Source organism: Ranitomeya imitator, chromosome 4 (assembly GCF_032444005.1).
Source record: "Ranitomeya imitator isolate aRanImi1 chromosome 4, aRanImi1.pri, whole genome shotgun sequence".
Lineage (NCBI taxonomy): Eukaryota > Metazoa > Chordata > Amphibia > Anura > Dendrobatidae > Ranitomeya > Ranitomeya imitator.
The window spans coordinates 692,860,497-692,883,895 of record NC_091285.1 but is presented as its reverse complement, the minus strand read 5'-3'; the positions used below and the strand labels follow the sequence as shown (position 1 = coordinate 692,883,895).

At 44.5% G+C, this 23,399-nt stretch overlaps 1 protein-coding gene across 1 annotated transcript; it reads left to right on the top strand.

Moving 5' to 3' along the window:
- The first annotated feature begins 13,681 nt into the window (after positions 1 to 13,681).
- On the top strand, positions 13,682 to 22,064 carry LOC138674374 (vitelline membrane outer layer protein 1 homolog). The gene is made up of 3 exons (XM_069762222.1): positions 13,682 to 13,838; positions 20,471 to 20,586; positions 21,278 to 22,064. The coding sequence occupies exons 1-3, from the start codon at positions 13,689 to 13,691 to the stop codon at positions 21,570 to 21,572; spliced, it is 561 nt and encodes a 186-aa protein (XP_069618323.1). The 5' UTR covers positions 13,682 to 13,688; the 3' UTR covers positions 21,573 to 22,064.
- Positions 22,065 to 23,399: the final 1,335 nt, after the last annotated feature.

Sequence of the window (23,399 nt, the reverse complement as noted above, 5' to 3'; positions counted from 1 at the left end):
AGATACCAAGAGGAGTGAGGGCCCTGCTCGTAAGCTTACAAACTATGAGGAAAAGGGGAGACACGAGAGGTGGATGGTAACAATTGCTATAGTTATTCGGACCAGCCATAGTGTAAGGCTTGGGTGTTCATGTAAAGCTGCATGAACCAGTTAATTTTTTTTTTTTTTTTTTTTTTTAATATAGGCCACACAGGGATCGTTAGGTTAATGCATTGAGGCGGTAGGCCAGTCTGAACAAATGAGTTTTTAGGGCACGCTTAAAACTGTGGGGATTGGGGATTAATCGTATTATCCTAGGTAGTGCATTCCAAAGAATCGGCGCAGCACGTGTAAAGTCTTGGAGACGGGAGTGGGAGGTTCTGATTATTGAGGATGCTAACCTGAGGTCATCAGCGGAGCGGAGGGCACGGGTAGGGTGGTAGACTGAGACCAGAGAGGAGATGTAGGGTGGTGCTGAGCCATGGAGTGCTTTGTGGATGAGGGTAGTAGTTTTGTACTGGATTCTTGAGTGGATGGGTAACCAGTGTAATGACTGGCACAAGGTAGAGGCATCGGTGTAACGGTTGGTGAGGAATATGATCCTGGCAGCAGCATTCAGGACAGATTGGAGCGGGGAGAGTTTGGTAAGAGGGAGGCCGATTAGTAGAGAGTTACAATAGTCCAGACGAGAATGAATAAGTGAAACAGTAAGAGTTTTTGCAGAGTCGAAAGTAAGAAAAGGGCGAATTCTAGAAATGTTTTTGAGATGCAGGTAAGAAGAGCGAGCCAGTGATCGGATGTGGGGGGTGAATGAAAGGTCAGAATCAAGGATGACCCCAAGGCAGCGGGCATGTTGCTTTGGAGTAATGGTGGAACCGCACACGGAGATGGCAATGTCAGGCAAAGGTAGGTTAGTAGAGGGAGAAAACACGAGGAGTTCAGTTTTTGACAGGTTTAGTTTCAGATAGAGGGAGGACATGATGCTAGAGACAGCGGTAAGACAATCACTGGTGTTTTCTAATAAGGCAGGCGTGAGATCAGGAGAAGAAGTGTATAGTTGGGTGTCGTCAGCATAGAGATGGTACTGGAAGCCAAATCTACTGATTGTTTGTCCAATAGGGGCAGTATACAAAGAGAAGAGGAGGGGGCCTAGGACTGATCCTTGAGGAACCCCAACAGTAAGGGGAAGGTGAGAGGAGGAGGAACCAGCGAAACATACAGTGAAGGATCGGTCAGAGAGATAGGAGGAGAACCAGGAGAGAACGGTGTCCTTGAGGCCGATGGAGCGGAGCATAGTGAGGAGGAGCTGATGATCCACAGTGTCAAATGCTGCAGAGAGATCCAAGAGAATTAGCATGGAGTAGTGACCATTAGATTTAGCTGTTAGTAGGTCATTAGAGACTTTAGTGAGGGCAGTTTCAGTAGAGTGTAAAGAGCGGAAACCAGATTGAAGAGGGTCGAGAAGAGAGTTATCTGAGAGATAGCGGGTAAGACGGGAGTGGACCAGGCGTTCGAGGAGTTTAGAGATGAATGGAAGATTAGAGACAGGTCTATAATTAGCGGCACAGTTTTGGTCGAGGGATGGTTTTTTAAGTAATGGATGTATGATGGCATGCTTAAATGAGGAGGGAAAAATACCGGAAGTGAGGGAAAGGTTGAATATTTTTGTTAGGTGAGAGGTGACAGCCGGGGAAAGGGACTGGAGGAAATGTGACGGAATGGGGTCACTGGTGCAAGTGGTCGGGCGAGAAGATGCAAGGAGCCTGCTTACTTCTTCTTCTGTAACTGGTTCAAAGTCAGAGAGTGAACTAGATGCAGTGGGGGAGGGAGGACAGTGCATGGTATGAAGAGATTGGGAGATGATTTCCTGTCGAATATGGTCAATTTTTTCTTTGAAGTAATTGGCCAGATCGTCAGCACGGAGATCCGTGGTTGGGGCCTGCGCTCTTGGGTTGAGTAGGGACTGGAACGTGTCAAAGAGACGTTTAGGGTTATTGGACAGGGAGGTGATGAGGGTGTTGAAGTAGGTTTGTTTGGAGAGGTGAAGGGCAGAATTGTATGTCTTTAGCATGAACTTATAATGGATGAAATATACAAATGACAAATAAGGTAAACAAACAAGGAAATACACTTATCTTGGGAAGGTACCAAAGAGATCATGCCAGCAATCCTCCAGGAAGGAACTAGTTGACTTCTAGTAGTTCAACCAGACAGAGGGATGCCTTGCTGAAGCGACTAAAGGTATTTAAACATCAAGCAAGGGTGAGTTAATCAGCAGCAGACAGTGGAGATCATCACTAGGTCCGAGAGGGACAAGGATATTGTAGCACCGGCATCTTTGCCTGCAGTCCCTCTGTCCCTGCAGAGACATCAGTATACTTATTGTAAGGTTCTAGTCCTAAATTCAAAAAAGTTCATTTTTTTCACATTAATGTACACTCTGCACCCCATCTTGACTGAAAAAAACCCCTGTACATTAATGAGAAAAAAATGAACTTTTTTGAATTTACCAAATGGCTGCAATGAAACAAAGAGTGAAAAATTTAAAGGGGTCTGAATACTATCCGCACCCACTGTATGTTCATCAACAAGAAAATAAATAAGTTACTGGTCTCAGAAAATGGCAACAAACGCAATTATATTTTATGATTTTTTTTAAAGAACTAAAATGAAAAATCAAACAATAGAAATGTATTTTCACCATGGTCATGGTGACCTGCAGAATCGGTGTCAGGTCACTGCTGTTACCAAACAATTAGCACACGAAATAAGCCCAGACTCATAATAGAACAGTGGCCAGAGAACATATCTCGGCTCACTTCATAAGCTACTCCCCATATAACGATACACATATAGGAGGACAACGGGAGTTTTTAGAAAAAGATACATATTTATTAGAAAACTAGTAGAGAAAAAAAAAATTAACACACAATTAAAAAACACCAATGAAACATACAAGAGGGACATACATGTAGATATATATAAAGTGTGGACCAAATGTAACCATACTCAAAATATGACATAAATAAGATCCTAAATCTCCTAAGCGACCCCCAAGACCCCCTAATGGCAAAACAACCTACACACCCCACGTCCTGCAAGTATAGCCACTGTGGCTGTGTGCATGTGGGAAGGTAATGAATGCAATAAAGGGAGACACATCCTACCGCAAACAAGGGTGGAGATAAAGTGTGTCCCAGGGAACCATACAGTTAGGGCCAGAAATATTTGGACAGTGACACAATTTTCGCGAGTTGGGCTCTGCATGCCACCACATTGGATTTGAAATGAAACCTCTACAACAGAATTCAAGTGCAGATTGTAACGTTTAATTTGAAGGGTTGAACAAAAATATCTGATAGAAAATGTAGGAATTGTACACATTTCTTTACAAACACTCCACATTTTAGGAGGTCAAAAGTAATTGGACAAATAAACATAACCCAAACAAAATATTTTTATTTTCAATATTTTGTTGCAAATCCTTTGGAGGCAATCACTGCCTTAAGTCTGGAACCCATGGACATCACCAAACGCTGGGTTTCCTCCTTCTTAATGCTGTGCCAGGCCTTTACAGCCGCAGCCTTCAGGTCTTGCTTGTTTGTGGGTCTTTCCGTCTTAAGTCTGGATTTGAGCAAGTGAAATGCATGCTCAATTGGGTTTAGATCTGGAGATTGACTTGGCCATTGCAGAATGTTCCACTTTTTGGCACTCATGAACTCCTGGGTAGCTTTGGCTGTATGCTTGGGGTCATTGTCCATCTGTACTATGAAGCGCCGTCCAATCAACTTTGCAGCATTTGGCTGAATCTGGGCTGAAAGTATATCCCGGTACACTTCAGAATTCATCCGGCTACTCTTGTCTGCTCTTATGTCATCAATAAACACAAGTGACCCAGTGCCATTGAAAGCCATGCATGCCCATGCCATCACGTTGCCTCCACCATGTTTTACAGAGGATGTGGTGTGCCTTGGATCATGTGCCGTTCCCTTTCTTCTCCAAACTTTTTTCTTCCCATCATTCTGGTACAGGTTGATCTTTGTCTCATCTGTCCATAGAATACTTTTCCAGAACTGAGCTGGCTTCTTGAGGTGTTTTTCTGCAAATTTAACTCTGGCCTGTCTATTTTTGGTATTGATGAATGGTTTGCATCTAGATGTGAACCCTTTGTATTTACTGTCATGGAGTCTTCTCTTTACTGTTGACTTAGAGACAGATACACCTACTTCACTGAGAGTGTTCTGGACTTCAGTTGATGTTGTGAACGGGTTCTTCTTCACCAAATTAAGTATGCGGCGATCATCCACCACTGTTGTCATCCGTGGACGCCAAGGCCTTTTTGAGTTCCCAAGCTCACCAGTCAATTCCTTTTTTCTCAGAATGTACCCAACTGTTGATTTTGCTACTCCAAGCATGTCTGCTATCTCTCTGATGGATTTTTTCTTTTTTTTCAGCCTCAGGATGTTCTGCTTCACCTCAATTGAGAGTTCCTTTGACCGCATGTTGTCTGCTCACAGCAACAGCTTCCAAATGCAAAACCATACACCTGGAATCCACCCCTGACCTTTTAACTACTTCATTGTTTACAGGTTAACGAGGGAGATGCCTTCAGAGTTAATTGCAGCCCTTAGAGTCCATTGTCCAATTACTTTTGGTCCCTTGAAAAAGAGGACGCTATGCATTACAGAGCTATGATTCCTAAACCCTTTCTCCGATTTGGATGTGGAAACTATCATATTGCAGCTGGGAGTGTGCACTTTCAGCCCATATTATATATATAATTGTATTTCTGAACATGTTTTTGTAAACAGCTAAAATAACAAAACTTGTGTCACTGTCCAAATATTTCTGGGCCTAACTGTATGTGTCTAACACCAAAAATCACTGTAGAAATATCTCCTGGGACCCCACATAAACCAAGGATCTTACCACATGAAGATGCCCCCTGGATTGGGCGCTACCCCCGACGCACGTTTCGCTGCCGTTATACTGCTTTCTCAAGGGGATGTGTTGTTTCTGTGGGCTGTAGGACCTTATATCCCATAATTCCCAGGTCACATGCTAATCATGTGACCGGGTGAGTCATCAAGCCATATAAAGCGCCGCATGCGCTCGCGGCTCACCGCCCCTACCACCCCGTAGCCCGGCCTACGTCTAGCAGATGGTGACTCGCCGCAAGAAACCTAGCAACCGAATCAACATCCGCGGACGTGAACAGGCCGGACACCAGGGGCGCAGGGACCGAGGCAAGCACTACAGCATGTACTCCCTAGCGGGTATGGATATGGAACAGCACACACAAAACTGCCACCACCGTATAAATAGTATGCACAATATAGATGGCGTATATGAGTCCGGTTCCGGCGGCAATCCATAGTCCATATTCTTACAAGGATCCATGATCCATATTCTTGCAGGGAGTAGAATAAGATGTCATATAGTGCAACTGCTTGCTTGAGAACCCCACCGTGATCAATGGGAGAAGTCGATCCCACACACACAAAGCAATATAAATTAATAAAAAATAAGAATAAAATTACACACAAATTAAAACAACACACAAAAGAGGAAAATCCACAGGGGAAACCTTATTGAGAGTAACCCATTATGTCTTATTACAGGAAAGGGGCGAAATTTAGAGCTTCATTTAACCCATGAGGTTTGGTTGTGTCTAACACCACTATCCATTTTAACTCACGCTGAGCCAAAACTTGTGATGTTGCCACCTCTAATCCCCATATGCACCAATTCGATGCCCCGCACCTTAAAACTCCTTGGGTCACAATTAAGTACTTCGCGAAAGTGCTTGGGGATAGTGGTTAATTCCGATATGTCAGCCACCGTCTTCGCCGCGCCAATGCCCCGCATGTGCTCCCTCACCCTCACTCTCAGTTCTCTGGATGTCAAACCCACATATATTAGTGGGCACCCGCACGTAGCATAATAAATAACATTCTTGCTACTGCAGGAAATATAATCTTTGATCTGAAATTCCCTCTTTCCATCCGCTGAGTGGAATGAGGTGCAGCGCAGGACATTGGCGCAGGCCAGACAGTGGCCACACGTGTAACAACCCCTAGTTCGTCGCGAGATCCCAAACAAATTGGTAATGGGTGGGGTGTAATGACTTTTGACCAAGAGGTCTTTTAGGTTTTTGGCCCTACGTGGGGTCATAAGTGGACTGTCGGATAAGTACGGACCCAGGGAGGGCTCAGTGCTCAAAATACGCCAATGTTTTGCCAAGATAGTTCTGATGTTATTCCATTCGTGGTTATATTCAGATATAAATCTGATTGTTTCGTTACCCTCTTCCTTTTCCATTTTTTTATATAGCAGATGATTGCGTGGAGTCCTCCTGGCCCTGTTATACCCGTATCGAATGCACCTTTTACTATAGCCTCTTTCTTGGAAGCGTTTACTCAGATCTTCCGCCTGTTGTTTGAAGCTATCCTCAGTCGAGCAGATCCGCCTCATCCGGAGGAACTGTCCGACCGGGACGGCCCTAATTGTGGCTTGGCTGTGCCCAGATGAAGCATGTACCAATGAATTGACCGCCGTCTCTTTGCGGAAAACATCAGTTTGAATAGATGAATCAGAACTCACACTCAAGCAGATGTCCAAAAAATCAATTGTGTTATAATCATACCTGTAGGTGAGGCTGATATTAAATGTGTTCATATTGAGCACAGCCATAAAATCCCTGAGTTGTTGTTCTGTCCCACTCCAAAAAAACAAAACATCATCAATGTAGCGTAGCCAACACAGCACATGGTCGGCGGCCCCCGCCCCCGCGTCACCAAAAACCAACCTCTCCCAGAAACCCAGGAAGAGATTGGCGTACGCGGGCGTGCAGGCCGCACCCATGGCTGCGCCACGCTTTTGTTGGTAAAAACAATCTTTAAAAGTAAAAAAATTATGGGTAAGGACAAACTCCAACAACTCAAGGATAAGCTCACCCAGAGGGCCGTCCAGGTCGGAGGCCCCCAGAAAGAAGCGGACCGCCCGTAGTCCATCCTGGTGATCGATACAGGTATACAGGGCCTCCACGTCAGCCGTCACAAGGAGAGTCCCCTGGTCCACAAAGACCTCGTCAACCCTAGTCAGGACGTCCGTTGTTTCTTTGACAAATGATGGTAATGCTTCCAAACAATGAATGATGTAACACGAAAGCCCAAAAACTGCATTTTTTACACCCCTACTTTGAATTATTTTCCCGCTTTTCAGTACATTGCAAGGTGAAATAAATGGTATATCATGTATTTATATGGCTAAAAGGTCGAACTCTTGGATAAAGAGGAGGAAGAAACAAAAAGCACAAAAATAAAACTGACCAAGCCAAGAAGTGTTAATGTATCCTTAGTGTGCGACAGTGATGGGAATCGTGTACAAGGGCCACTACGTGTCTCACAAAATGTGTCTGGAGTCATACTGAACCTGCTAGAAAGTGTTATAATCACAGCCACGGCTGTGGTTACAGCGCAAAATAAAAGTTAGTGTGGACAGGATCAAGCTATTGAACCAAGTCAGATTTAGGAAAACTGGACATGGGTTTTTATTTTTGGAGAGATCTGTAGGAAGGTAGTGGGACGGATCTCTCCCTCCAGCCTGGGTCTTGGAAGTGGCCCATGGCCACGATTCACATTTAGTCCTGCAGGTAAACGTTGTGTCTGGAGGTTCTGTGTAAGCCTGGCTGTGTGAGACTGAACACAGACCAGAGCCAGAGATTTGGGTAAAGCCGCTATCACACCGGAGATTCCTAGTGATGCTGGCGGCCATGACAATGGACTATAAACAAACGTTATCGGCTGCGATCCGAATGGTAAAGGTTTGGAATTTCATTTGTAAAGTTGGAAAATAAAGACGTCCCTGGGTCACCGCCTCGCTACCGTACTGGCGTGAAAGCCGCTGTCTTACATTAGGAACATGAAATACCATAAAATCATTGCAAACCATTTTATCGTCTCTTCATACGTTTGTGTGACTACTTGTGTCTCTGGGGCGAGCATGTCAAGGTGTACAGAATGCTACGTCTCTCGGTGAAAGCCTTTTCTAGGTATTTTAATGTTTACGTTGGGCGTAAAACTGATACCACAAAAACCAATTGTGTACACTAGAAATTAAAGATGAGCCGAAGAGATGAGACGGACACTCCTGTCTACATGTGATGGAACACGACCCAGGATAAAATAAGCAGCCAAATCCTTGAAAAGCTTCTCCTTGAAGAATCACTAAAGCCACAATATTTACTTCACAAACATCGGGGGAGACTGAGCGTGTGAAAGTGGATGCGCCGGATCTAAGCGCGCCATCTGAATTATCAGCTATAAATATTAAAGGGAATGTTGTCAGAAAATGACCCATTGTTTTAGGCTAGGTTCACATTTGCAGTTGAGTCCGCAGCATTTCGTATGCAACCACAAACGCATGATAACGCTGCGTTTTTTATCCTCATCAAATTGACGGTTAAAAAAACACGTTTGCACATGTTTGCATGCGTTTTTGCATGCGTGCACCTTGTTTATGCACATGCGTTTGTTATGAAAACATTTTTCAAGGAGAATTTCCTTGACACAAGCCAGCCTCATGGGATTTCTGTATGTAGACCCTTGTGCAAACGCAAGCAAAGGCATGTCCTTGCGTTCCTATAGACTGTAATATATTTTTTTGACGCAACTCCTTCCGCAAGCATCCACATGCGTATGGCGGCGGAAATTTGACGCCAAATAAATTCTAAAATGGTGCGTCAGCCGCATGCACCTGCATCTACAATGTAAAAGATTGGAAATCAAGATGCATGCAGATGTATGCATCAGAAACACTGCGGACACAACCGCAAATGTGAAACCAGCCTAAATCAGCTCATTGTGTTACATGTATTGTTTTTTTAAGAAACCTGGCATTTTTTTTTTACATTTTTCTCATATCACAATCTTAAAAAAAAAAACTTGAATCTTGCCATTTTAAACACTCATGAAGGGTTTCCAGGAGTTTTCTCATCATCAGAGGCAGAACTACAATGGAGAGCAACGCAGAGTTCTGCTCCACCCGCGGCTGTTAGAGGCATATGATAACTGATTAAATCAGCCATCGTGTGCTGGGAAAGATGCAGGCTCGGCGTGTACCTTTCTGCAATGGGTGCAGCTAAAATAAAATCTTGCACTCGATAATTAGGAATGGGTGCACACATATTTTCAGCCATGTCTTTCACACCATTTTCATAAATGTTATTCCTCCGGATTGTTCTCTATGATGTTTCTGATCTCTCTGATAGTTCTCTTTAATGTTCTTCTTTGCATTATTCTGGACATAATCCCCATATAGAGATTCCATGATGGAATTTGAGTTTCCATGACGTGGTCTATCACATTGCACTATATTAATGCTATTGGCTAAGGAATTTATTGTCACGGTGACTGACATGAGTACTGAATTATGGCAGGAGATCTCAGATTAGATGCTTCCTCAATTATCGTTAAACAATAGAATCTTTATGATGATTTAAGCTTTTAAGCTCAGTAAGAGGAAACTTCAGTAACCCATCCTTAATCTCATCATCTGTGGTGACTGTCCACGTCTCAGGGAAAGTTACCACAAAGAGTACAAACAGTTCTGACGTATGTCCAACGTATCCAGGAGAAGTTGCCCCAGTGATGGAGCTATAACAAGCAGAGGGCTTCTCCACCACATAAGAAGACCTTAGTAATGGACCATGCTAGTTGGGGGTCCTGTTACAAACTGTATATTGTGGCCCAGAAAATTGATGACAATGGACAAGTAAAGAACCACTTCTACATGAGAAACTGTTAAAGAAATGATGCTGTTACGCCGGCCACTCGCACGCCTTCTAAGCGCCCGCTATCCTACTTATCTTGTGTTTCGCTCTGCTCCACCCAGTGCCTGACCATCTCTCTCAGTTGCCTTGTGCCGGTTGTGAGTCATAGGAAGGCACAGACAAACTCTGCAGGAACGTGTATCCACCCTGTCCTGCAGAGATTTGCTTCCCCAGCCTATCACCAGCTAGTAGGTAATATTTCAGGCGACTCCACCTTAAAAACTTTGCCCGTACGCTGGTACCCAGCCTGCTAGCACCTTGTTTCCGCATTCCGCCATATTCTGTCTCCAGTTATTGACTTGGCATGTTCACCCATTCTGTCTGACATCTCTGCTCCTGATCTTGACTACATATGTCAAACCTGTGCTGCCTGCCCTGACCTCAAATTGTCTGACCACGTTTTTGTCTTTGCCCTACTGTGCCTCGTACCAGTGCCTCTGACCCTCCGCTCAGCTGCTGCAGTCCCAGGGACTGCCCTGGAGTGATGACTGGTGTCTACCGGAAGCCCAGCCTATCCTCTAGTGTATACCCAATAGTAACTTGGTCACGCTCCTCCATGGTAATCCTGGTCCGCGGTGCAGTGGATCCACAACCAACACATCCAGATCCTTTATAAATGAGAGTCCTAGTGTAATATGGACTTCAATTCTAGCTAAAGAAATGTCTGCAAAATTTGTCATTAGAGGATGTCAGGAAGGAGGTAGGTTCATTGTAAAACCTCATCAACATCTGCTGTAAATACATGGGGAATGGGCATGGGGTCAGGAGCTGGGCAATCTCCATGCGGTTAGCAGATGACACCTACTTGTAAGTGCAGGATTTGCGGAAAGCTCTGATGTTGGCAGTTCAACCCCTTAGATGCTGCAGTCATTAACAAACGGCATATAAACGGTTAAAAGAATGGATGAGGGAGTTTCTGTCACCCCATCAGTCTGATGTGACTCGCCTGCAGACAGACAACAACTTGCCATTGCTGTACAAGAAAAAGTGAAACTTTACAATTAGAAAATGTTAAGAAACTAAAAATAAAGATCTTTGCATCACCTCCCTTTTCCTATTTTTCACATAAAAAACCTTGACAAAAACTAGAAATTAAGCATAGTTGGTATTTTAGTGTCTGAATTACAAAAACCTTTTCCTGCAAAAGACAAGCCCTCACGCAGCTCCATCCACAGGAAAAAATAAAGGCTCTGAAAACATGGTCGCAGAGTAGGAAACCATTTTTGACTGCCCCGCAGAAAAAAGCCACCATGATATTTTCACTGCACAGTGAGCACAGTAATGGTATGGAGAACTATACTAGCAAAGATCTGAGTAATAGCAACTAACACATTGGAAAATTATAGATTATCGCTGTATTATTTTCCTTAAAAGAACAAACCCCAAATTAAAATCAGCAATGCAAGTCAATGGGTCGGTGGAAAATACCAGACCGTATTCTGATGACATCCGGTAAAAAACGCAAAAAAACGCATGCTTTTTTCCCCCCTATACTTAACATTAAAAACGCATGCGTTTTTTTGCATGCGTTTTGCCGCGTTTTGCCACCGCATGCGTCTTTTTTATGCATGCGTTGTGTTGCAGAAATGCAACATGTAGTATTTTTAGCGGCTTTTTTTTTGCCACAAAAAAAGCATGTGTTTTTTTTTGCGGCAAAAAAAATGCATTGCTGTCTATGTAAACGCATGCGTTTTTAACCACATGCGTTTGCATGCGTTAAAACTCATGCGTTTTTAATAAAAACAAAAAAACAAAAAACACTCATAAACCACCCCACACCATAAAATTGATAAAGGGATCCTACCCCTAACACTACCCCTAACCCTACCCCTAAACCTAACCCCTTTAAGGGTTAGGGTTAGGTTTAGGGGTAGGGTTAGGGGTAGGGTTAGGATCCCTTTAGGGTTAGGGTTAGGATCCCTACCCCTAACCCTAACCCTAGCTCTTTCTGTTTATAGTGGGTTTTTTACTTTATTTTGATGATTGGCAGCTGTCACACATTTATCTGCATGCGTTTAAAAAACGCAAACACATGCAAAAACGCATGTAAACGCGTTAGAACGCCGCGTTTTTGTCACCACATGCAAAAACGCATGCGTCAAAAAAACGCGGCGTTTGCACGCGTTTTTTCACCATGCGTTTTTTTTTTTAAACGCATGCGTTTTAAAACGCAAGTGTGAAACCAGCCATAGAGAGGAAACGGTTGTGTGACCCGAGACTGTGATTGTAACTTGGTTATGGCCCTACGTGAATTTGTCAGGTTGGATTTTGCCACCTTTACCATCTGATTATCTTATTTTTGCTTTCTACTTAGAAGCTTTAATTACATATAATAAATTTAATTGATAGTTTTTTGATTGGCGCATTGACACCGTTGTATACGTTTCTTGTGTATCATATTTAGTGAAGCTGCTAATTGTAACGAAGCTGCTAATTGTAACTGTGGTGCTGAGTTCACACTTCTCATGGCATAGCCATGAGACTGGACTGTTCGGAGTCCAAGGTCAAAAGTCAGGGGGATACCTCATAAATAGGAGGAAGAGACAAAGGTGTAGTCAGGTAACTTTCCGAGGTCAGAATACAAGGAGGATAGTGAATCACAGCACAAGGGGTTAAACAAACGGATGATCAGAATGAGCGTCTAGGTCAGGCAACAAAAGATCTAAAACAGAATGTAAGGCACAGAGAGACAAACCACACTTAGCTGAATGTACGTCTGGCAGAGGTCTGGGAGAAACAGCTTAGTTAAGTAGCCTGGCAATCACCTGGGACAATGAACACCTGGAGACAGCCGACGCCTCCCAGTCTCAGATTGGACAGCTGAGCTGTCAATCAACACATTGAGAGCTCTGCACACCCCATCACTAGACTGAACAACTGAGCTGTCAAAGTACTGACAGCTTCAGCACGACATGTACCAGAATGGACAGCTGAACTGTCAGTAACTGCATCCAGGACACACCGAGGGGTGGAGCCGTGACAGTGACCTTTCTAAATACACATGAGAGAATGAGAGACATTTGATATTATTTATATGTGGGGATCATTGTGAAAGTCATATTTATATTAGCACCATAATAGATTAAAAAAAAGATAAAGAGTAGTAACTGTAGACTCAGAAATGTGAAACTAAGAACAGTTTGGTGAAGTTATTAGGTTGTTGCTTCTTTTTCGGCTTGTCTAGTTCTATCATATGTACCACTGCTCATTATGTTAGGGGGCTCCAACTGAACAATGTAGTCATCCTCTGGTAGTAAATCATTCTTGTCCTTAACGGGTCAACAAATGCAAGTTCACTACAAAGAACACTGAAGTGATGGGTGCCCAACCCATCAACATCATTGACATGCCCACCTGAGTGTACTTTCTCAATTCATTTTTTATTCTAAGGATTGTTTCTTGTGCCCTGGACTCTCCGTAGAGTTTACTGAACTGGTTTTCTCCTTTTGTGGTTTGGGAATTCAAGAATTGATCTATATGCACAAAATATGTCCCAACTTGTGATTCGTAGCGTAAATATATTTATCATGTTTTCTGTTCACTTTTGGAGAACTTCAATTGAAAAGTAGAAGTATGAAGTTGCCTATTGTGTCCTACTAGCCGGCAAACTGAGTGATTCTGGAAAGTTGTCTAAAAAGTGATCATGACTTCATTTTAATAATGGCCAAAGTGTTGAAAGAAGAAGGGAAATCCAAATCATTTTTCACTAGGATATAATCTTTTGATCATCATATTAGGGAAGTCAGATATGAATCTTTGGCGATTGGCCAAGTTCCTTGTAAAATATATATATATATATAAACGGTTTGGTAAACGACCAAGACCATCTACCCCCAGCCTCACCCATACATGGTGAGACCTTCACATAGAAGACAAGATGTTGCCTGTCCTTCTTCTCTTGATGACTCTACAGAACTTCGTGGCAGCTCAGCCTGTCATAACTGTCCCGAATGGAGAAACGCAGGGTGACTGGGGCCCCATGGAGGTTTGTGATGAAGGAACGACAGCACAAGGCTTTCAGCTCAAAGTGAGTAATGTCTGGAAGAGTGTGACTTAAATCATGGGAGGAAGCGTGATCAAGGAATAGGATGGATGTGAATTAAATGTATAGAAAGAGGCGAGGACAGATGAACTGAAGATTAAACTGGAACGTAGAGATAATTGATGTAACTCTCAGAGCAGATGTCACTATATACAGTAACCTTGTTGGAGGGATTATGGGAGTTACTTTTAACTCTTTCTTCTGATCTATTTCAAATGATCAAATTACTATTTATTCACTAGAAATCCGCAATATGAAGGATGCACAACTGGAAATCCAACAAATTGTGTTCGGAGGCTTTTATGACACATCCAACAAAAATGTTTCTGTTGCATCTTTTTATTTTCTTGTTGTACATAACAAATGCACCAATAATTAGTGTTTAGAGCATTGACGTCTCAGTACAGAGTGGAGACAAAAAGACTAGGACGGATGTCCCACAGTCAATTTTACCTCCCATCCACGCTCTATCACAAACTTCCGTAACCTCTCTAACCTTATACCCATTCACCCAGCCCCCGCCTCCCCAGTCCCACTAACAGGAGCTCTGTGGAACGCTCGCTCTGTCTGCAACAAGCTTTCCTACATCCATGATCTTTTTGTTACTACCAAACTTTCCTTCCTCGCCATCACCGCAACCTGGCTCACCCCTTCTGACACAGCCTCCCCTGCTGCATTCTCTTACGGTGGCTTTCACCTTTCTCACACACCCCGCCCCAACAGCAAACATGGCGGAGGAGTTGATTTTCTCCTGTCAGTTAACTGCTCCTTCACCCCAATCCCACTGCCACCCTCTGTTACCCTCCCTTCTTTTGAGGTGCACTCTGTGTGCATCTACTACCCCTCCAACCTCAAACTGGCTGTCATTTACTGCCCCTCAGGGCCAACCTCCACCTTCTTTGACCACTTCACCACCTGGCTACTTCATTTCCTTTCTGCGGACATCCCCACTATCATCATGGGCGACTTCAACATCCCCATTGACACTTCCCTCTCAGCTGCCACTAAGCTTCTAACTCTTACTTCCTCCTTCGGCCTCACTCAATGGTCTTCTGCAGCCACTCACAAAGATGGTAACACACTGGACCTCATCTTCACCCACCTCTGCTCTCTATCTAACCTCTCTAACTCACCTCTTCCACTCTCTGACCACAACCTTTCACATTCTCATCTCTCTCCACTCCATGTCCACAATCCCCACCCCACAAACTTTCACACCCTCGCAGAAATCTTAAACATCTTGATCTACATTCATTTTCTGAATCCCCCCTCCCTCTCACAGACATAAGTTCCATACACAATGCGGATGACGCTGCCGCTCTATATAACACCACAATAGCTGTAGCTTTGGAATCTGCTGCCCCACTTACACATACCAAAGCTCGCAAAATCAACAGACAGCCCTGGCACACCAGCCTGACCAAAGAACTGAGGTGAGCTTCCAGGGCTGCTGAGCGCAGATGGAAAAGATGCCACTCCAACGAATACTTCATCGCATTCAAACAGTCCCTCACTACTTTGAAGACCACACTCGCCACAGCTAAACAAACCTACTCATCTCTCATATCCTCTCTGTCTCACAACCCTAAACAGTTATTCAACACCTTCAATTCTCTCCTCCCCCAGCACCTCCTCCCTCGCCATTTATCTCCGCTGAAGACTTTGCCTCATTTTTCAAGCAGAAGATTGATAGCATCAGAGACAGTTTTGGTCAACAACCCCCAGAGCCCTTCCTCTCGACTTCCCAGCCCTCCACCTCCAAAACCAACTTTTCCACCATTACAGAAGATCAACTCTCCACTCTACTCTCAAGATCGCATCTCACCACCTGTGCACTTGACCCGCTCCCATCCCACCTCATCCCAAACCTCACCACAGTCTTCATCCCAACCCTAACCCATCTCTTCAATCTATCACTAACAACTGGTGTTTTCCCCTCAAGCTTTAAACATGCCTCCATCACACCTATCCTCAAAAAGCCCTCTCTTGACCCATCCTCTGTATCTAACTATCGCCCTATATCACTTCTCCCTTATGCCTCCAAACTACTGGAACAACATGCTTACCTTGAACTGTCCTCCCATCTCTCTTCTTGCTCCCTCTTTGACCGCTTACAATCTGGCTTCCGGTCACACCATTCCACTGAAACTGCCCTATCTAAGGTCACCAATGACCTCTTAACCGCCAAGAGCAAGTGGCACTACTCTGTCCTCCTCCTCCTCGACCTGTTGGCTGCCTTTGACACAGTGGACCATTCCCTATTATTACAGACCCTCTCATCCCTTGGCATCACAGACTTGTCCCTATCCTGGATCTCATCATACCTAACAGACCGGACATTCAGCGTCTCCCACTCACACACCACCTCCTCACCTCGCCCCCTATCTGTCGGAGTCCCACAAGGTTCAGTCCTTGGGCCCCTGCTCTTCTCCATTTACACCTTTGGCCTGGGATAGCTCATAGAATCTCACGGCTTTCAGTATCACCTCTATGCTGATGACACACAGATCTACATCTCTGGACCAGATATCACCTCCCTACTAACCAGAATCCCTCAATGTCTGTCCACTATTTCATCCTTCTTCTCCGCTAGATTTCTGAAACTTAACATGGATAAAACAGAATTAATCATCTTTCCCCCATCTCACGCGACCCCCCCAACGAACCTATCCATTACAGTAAATGGCTGCCCACTCTCCCCAGTCCCACAAGCTCGCTGCCTCGGGGTAATCCTTGACGCTGATCTCTCCTTCAAACCACATATCCAAGCCCTTTCCACTTCCTGCCAACTTCAACTCAAAAATACTTCACGAATCTGTTCATTCCTCAACCAAGAATCTGCAAAAACCCTAGTCCATGCCCTCATCATCTCTCGCCTTGACTACTGCAACCTCCTGCTCTGTGGCCTCCCCTCTAACACTCTCGCACCCCTCCAATCTATTCTAAACTCTGCTGCCCGACTAATCCACCTGTCCCCCCGCTATTCCCCGGCCTCTCCCCTCTGTCGATCCCTTCACTGGCTCCCCATTGCCCAGAGACTCCACTACAAAACCCTAACCATGACGTACAAAGCCATCCACAACCTGTCTCCTCCATACATCTGTGACCTCGTCTCCCGGTACTTACCTACACGCAACCTCCGATCCTCACAAGATCTCCTTCTCTACTCCCCTCTTATCTCCTCTTCCCACAATCGTATACAAGATTTCTCTCGCGTATCACCCCTACTCTGGAACTCTCTACCACAACACACCAGACTCTCGCCTACCATCGAAACCTTCAAAAAGAACCTGAAGACCCACCTCTTCCGACAAGCCTACAACCTGCAGTAACCACCGATCGACCAAACCGCTGCATGACCAGCTCTACCCTCACCTACTGTATCCTCACCCATCCCTTGTAGATTGTGAGCCTTCGCGGGCAGGGTCCTCACTCCTCCTGTAACAGTTATGACTTGTATTGTTTAAGATTATTGTACTTGTTTTTATTATGTATACCCCTCCTCACATGTAAAGCGCCATGGCATAAATGGCGCTATAACAATAAATGATAATAATAATAATAATGTATAGACAGGGACTAGGACAAGAGTATAGACAGGGACCAGGACAGATGTATAAACAGGGACTAGGACTCATGTATAGACAGCGACTAGGATGGATGGACAGACAAGGACTAAGAATTATCAATAGACAGAGACTACAATGGATGGAAAGGCCAGGATTGATGTATAGACATATATTAGGTTGGATGTAGAGACATGGACTAGAGTTGCTGGATAGATAGATAATAGATAAATAGATAGATAATAGATAGCTAGAATAGATAGATAGAATAGATAGATAATAGATAATAAATACTGTAGATAATAGATAGATAGATAGATAGATAGATAGATAGATAGATAGATAGATAGATAAGACAAATAGCAGCACAAACTTGAGCAGATTTTGGGTGCAAGACTTCCTGAATAATGTGGTTGTCCAACGCAAAAAATAAATAGAAAAAAATCAGGCAGCACTCCAGTTCAAGAAAAATTGTGGACTTTAATCCAGCACCAAGTGGTGCAACGTTTCAACCTCACAACACTGTCTTTTTCAAGCTTTGTCAGCTCTGGTGGTGGTGAGGACGCAGCTCTGGTGGTGGTGAGGCGGCAGCTCGGGTGGTGGTGAGGGGGCAGCTCTGGTGGTGGTGATGTGGCAGCTCTGGTGGTGGTGACGCGGCAGCTCTGGTGGTGGTGATGCGGCAGAATGGTTATTGCAGGCTGTAGGCTTTCCTGAAGAGATGGGTTTTCAGGTTCCTTCTGAAGGATCGGAGGGTGGTGGATAATCGGACTCGTTGAGGTGTGGAATTCCAGAGGATAGGGGATATTTGGGAGAGATCTTGGAGGCGGTTGTGTGAGAAACGAAAAAGTGTGGAGGAGAGTAGGAGGTCTTGGGAGGATTGAAGATTATGTGAGGGAAGATATTAGGAGATTAGTTCAGAGATATAGGGAGGGGACAGGTTGTGGATGGCTTTGTAGATCAGTGTTAGTAGTGTGAATTGGATTCTTTGGAGAATTGGGAGCCAGTGGAGGGATTTGCAGAGGGGAGAAACAGGGGAGTAGCGAGGTGGATTAGCCAGGCAGCAGAGTTGAGGACAGACTGGAGTGGTGCAAGAGAGTTAAGGTACCGTCACACTAGACGATATCGCTAGCGATCCGTGACGTTGCAGCGTCCTGGCTAGCGATATCGTCCAGTGTGACAGGCAGCAGCGATCAGGCCCCTGCTGTGCTGTCGCTGGTCGGGGAAGAAAGTCCAGAACTTTGTTTCGTCGCTGGACTCCCCGCAGACATCGCTGAATCGGCATGTGTGACACCGATTCAGCGATGTCTTCGCTGGTAACCAGGGTAAACATCGGGTAACTAAGCGCAGGGCCGCGCTTAGTAACCCGATGTTTACCCTGGTTACCATCGTTAAAGTAAAAAAAACAAACACTACATACTTACCTACCGCTGTCTGTCCTCGGCGCTCTGCTTCTCTGGTCTGGCTGTGAGCGCCGGGCAGCCGGAAAGCAGAGTGGTGACGTCACCGCTCTGCTTTCCGGCCGCTGTGCTCACAGCCAGACCAGAGAAGCAGAGCGCCGAGGACAGACAGCGGTAGGTAAGTATGTAGTGTTTATTTTTTTACTTTAACGATGGTAACCAGGGTAAACATCGGGTTACTAAGCGCGGCCCTGCGCTTAGTAACCTGATGTTTACCCTGGTTACCGGCATCGTTGGTCGCTGGAGAGCTGTCTATGTGACAGCTCTCCAGCGACCAAACAGCGATGCTGCAGCGATTCGAATCGTTGTCGGTATCGCTGCAGCGTCGCTTAGTGTGACGGTACCTTTAGAGGGGAGGTCACAGAGGAGAGTGTTGCAGTAATCGAGGCGGGAGATGATGAGGGCATGCACAAAAGTTTTAGTAGATTGTAGGCTGAGAAAGGGACAGATTCTGGCAATATTTTTGAGTTGGAGGCGACAGGAGGTGGCAAGAGTTTGGATGTGCGGTTTGAAGGACAGGGCAGAGTTGAGAGTTACCACGAGGCAGCGGATTTCAGGTTCGGGAGAGAGCGTGATGCCGTTTACCATAATAGATCAGGTAAGGGGGATACGCGAGATGGGGAAAGATGATGAATTCGGTTTTGTCTACATTGAGTTTTAGGAAGCGAGAGGTGAAGAAGGAAGATATGGCTGACAGACACTCCGGGATTCTGGACAGTATAGAGGTGACACCTGGGCCAGAGAGGTAGATCTGAGTGTCATCCGCATACAGGTGGAAGCCATGGGACTTTATGAGTTGTCCTAGGCCAAGGGTATAGATGCAAAAAAGTAGGGGCCTTAAGGGACTCCAACAGATAGAGAGCGGGATGAGGAGGTAGTGTGGGAGTGGGAAACACTAAATGTGCTGTCGGAAAGGTATGAGGCAATATAGGACAGGGCTAGGCCTTTGATGCCAAGCGAAGAAAGAATCTATAGCAGTAGGCAGTGGTAGACTGTGTCGAAAGCAGACGACAGGTCGAGAAGGAGGAGGATGGAGAACTGTCAGCTTTGTCTGTGAGTAAGTCATTAGTAATTTTGGTCAGGGCAGTTTCAGTGGAGTGGTGGGCGCAGAAGCCAGATTGGAGGTTGTCAAGGAAAGAGTTAGCTGAGAGGTGGCAGGAAAGTTGAGTATGGACATGCTGCTCAAGAAGTTTTGAAGCAAACGGGTGCAGTGATAAGGGGCGATAGCTGGGCATAGCAGTTGGGTCAAGGTTAGTTTTTTTGAGGATGGGTGTGAGTGGCATGTTTGAAGGCAGAGGGGAAGGTACCAGAAGACAGTGATAGGTTGAAGAGGTGGGTTAGGGCTGGAATGAGCATGTTAGTGAGGTTGGGGAGCAGGTGGGAAGAGATGGGGTCAAGTGCATAGGTGGTGAGGTGTGATTTGGAAAGGAGGTAAGTAAGCTCTCCTTCAGTGATGTTGGATAATAGATAATAGATGGATAGATAGATAATAGATACTAGGATGAATGTATAGAAAGGCATTATGAAGGTTGGGTGGACTTCAGAGGTCATGCACTTTATATTCATGCAGTTGAGGATATGGATTTTATCTTAGGTGGAGCATGGACAAGGACGTCTGGTTGATGATACGGCTCTGAATGGAATCTCTCTACTGTGCACAAAAACTTCATCGAAGAAAGTGGTGAAGATCATTCGCTCCACTGTAGGAGGGTAAGAACCAGAATATTTAGCATTTGGTCGCTAACATATCTCTTTTAAAAACCCCTAATATAGTCTCTGTCCACTATCGTGATCCCAATGAGCTTACAAACCGGAATTCACCAATCTTTTAAATAAATGGTGGCTATAAAAACAGCCAAGTGTGTGACTATGTCCCGGCAGGACCATCATACACATGGATAACTCCACGCACCAGTCCGTTGTCTGTTTGGAGAGTCATTCAAGTACTGTCTAGCTGTGTATATAGAAGAAAACCTCTAAGGAGCAGATCTGTAATTCGACAACGCACACATTTTTTAAAGATCTGGCTTAGCAAGAACTCTGGAATCCATTAATTTTACAGATCCTGCTTCAGGCAACGATTGATATTTTTTGGCCGTATGCACAATTTATATCAAGTCCCCATCATTTGTGGGTCATTGGTAATGCTTGTGCCTTCCTCAGTCTTGCACAGGGACATTTGAGTGATCTTAGGTACCACAGCCTGGTCTAACCAGTAGCTTTGCACCCCTATTTTTACAACTATGGCAGATCATTAGATACGGCAAAGGGGCAGTTGAGGGTAAACCTATAATAACTCCATAGTAAAACCCAACTTTAGCCATGATAGCTGTCCATGAGATCAGTGGGCATCTACTTGTAACAACACATTATGGACTTGTATTTTTTCTTCTCTCCACAGATTTGGCTCTTGGGGACCTGTTTATTGGTGCAACTCAGAATATTTCTCAAACTTCAGCCTGAGAGTTGAGTCTAAAGTTTCACGGGATAGCACAGCTGCCAACAACATCAAGTTCACATGCTCCGATGGTTCCATAAAAGAGGGAAATGGAAAGAACTGGGGATCATATGGACCATGGAGCTCTGATTGTGGGCAAGGAATAAATGGAATCCAAACCAGAGTGCAGCCAAATCAAGGATTTTGGAAAGATGACCTCAGTCTAACTGATGTCAAATTTGAGTGTCGTGGTAATTAAAAAAGTCTATTAACGTAACATGAAATCACTCAAAAAATGATATCGTTGAATTTTAGAATCACCATTTTAAGCATTGAATTATATTTTTCAAATCTTCATGGGGTATGTAATGGTAATAGGTGGTAATCATGGGAGATGTTGCTTGTCGGTGGTGCACATTGATGGGTGAAGGTGGGTGATGAAGAGTAATGGTAGATAATGGTGGTGGAATATTTGTGGTGGATGGAAAGGGATTACGGAGGTGACGGAGATTTGTCGTGGGTAGTTATAGGTCACAGTAGATGATGTGGAGGTAGGTTGTGATGTGTAAATGTGAGGATGGTGGTAATGACTTATGTTAAGCAACAGTAGTACATGGTATTGGGTTGTGATGGGTGAAGGTAGATGATGGTGGATTCTGGGTAGGGATCATGATGTTGATGGTGATTTGTGGTAGATGGTAACAAGAGATGGTAGAAGCATGATGGTGATGGTGTTGATTTATGGAGGACAGTAATGAGTGATATTCATAGTCATAGTGCCTGGTGGTAATCAGCGATGAAGATGATGATGGGGTGGTGGGTAGTGGTCATGACGAAGGTGGTGATTTGGGGTGGATAGTAATGAAGGATGGTAGATGAATGGTGATGGAGGGGTTTGTGGATGAAAGTTAGGTGATAATGCATGGTGGTGGGTGGTGATGGATTGTGACAGATGATGACTACTTATTGTACAATTTTTACTGATTTTTAACTTTTTGGAGCTTCTGCAGACACTTCTTTCTTTCATTTTTATTGCTGTATATAGAAACAACAATTCAGACTAGCAATATCAGTTGTTTTTTTAAGTTTTATTATTTTCTTTTTTTTTTATTTATTTTTTCATTGATTGCACACACTATGCCCCCATAAAATTCTTAAAAAACCCTTGGGGGCATTTTAACATATTGTATGTATTAAATTTATTATTTTTTTATGATTTCACTGTAACTGGAGCTGGTATATTAAGGCCAGTTACAGAGGAAATTCAGCCACCTGAATTGGACCCAGTAGCTCTTATTCTCTCCCTACATCCAATAATCACAAGATTGCAGCGTCTGGAGGAAAAAGCACTGACAGTGCATGCTAATCTGTATACACAAGCGCTGGTATAGTTAGTGCATACAGTGGTCGAGAGCGTAAAAAACATGTTTGTTTTTGGGGGGTCCAGAAAAATGGCTCCCCAGCCTCCCAGATGTATGATCTCTTACAAGCTGTTTACTTTACATTGACATCCGAAATGTTGGCCTACTGAAATGTATGTTCAATAAATGATGCAAAAGGAGCCCCGACCAAGTATTGAGAACATTTACTGCATCAATGCGGCGTGGCATGGAGGCAATCAGTCTGTGGCACTGCTGAGGTGTTATGGAAGCCCAGGTTGCTTTGATAGCAACCTTCAGCTTGTCTGCATTGTTGGGTCTGGTGTCTCATCTTCCTCTTGACAATACCCCATAGATTCTCCATGGGGTTAAGGCCAGACGAGTTTGCTGCCAATCAAGCACAGTGATACGTTGTTTGTAAGCCAGGTATTGGTACTTTTGGCAGTGTGGTCAGGAGCCAAGTCCTGCTGGAAAATGACATTTCCATCTCCATGAAGCTTGTCATCACAGGGAAGCATGAAGTGTTCTAAAATTTCTTGGTAGACGGCTGTGCTGGCTTTGGTCTTGATAAAACCCAGTGGATCTACATCAGCAGATGACATGGCTCCCCAAACCATCACTGATTGTGGAGACTTCACACTAGACCTCCAGCAGCTTGGATTGTGGCCTCTCCACTCTTCCTCCAGACTCTGGGACCTTGATTTCCA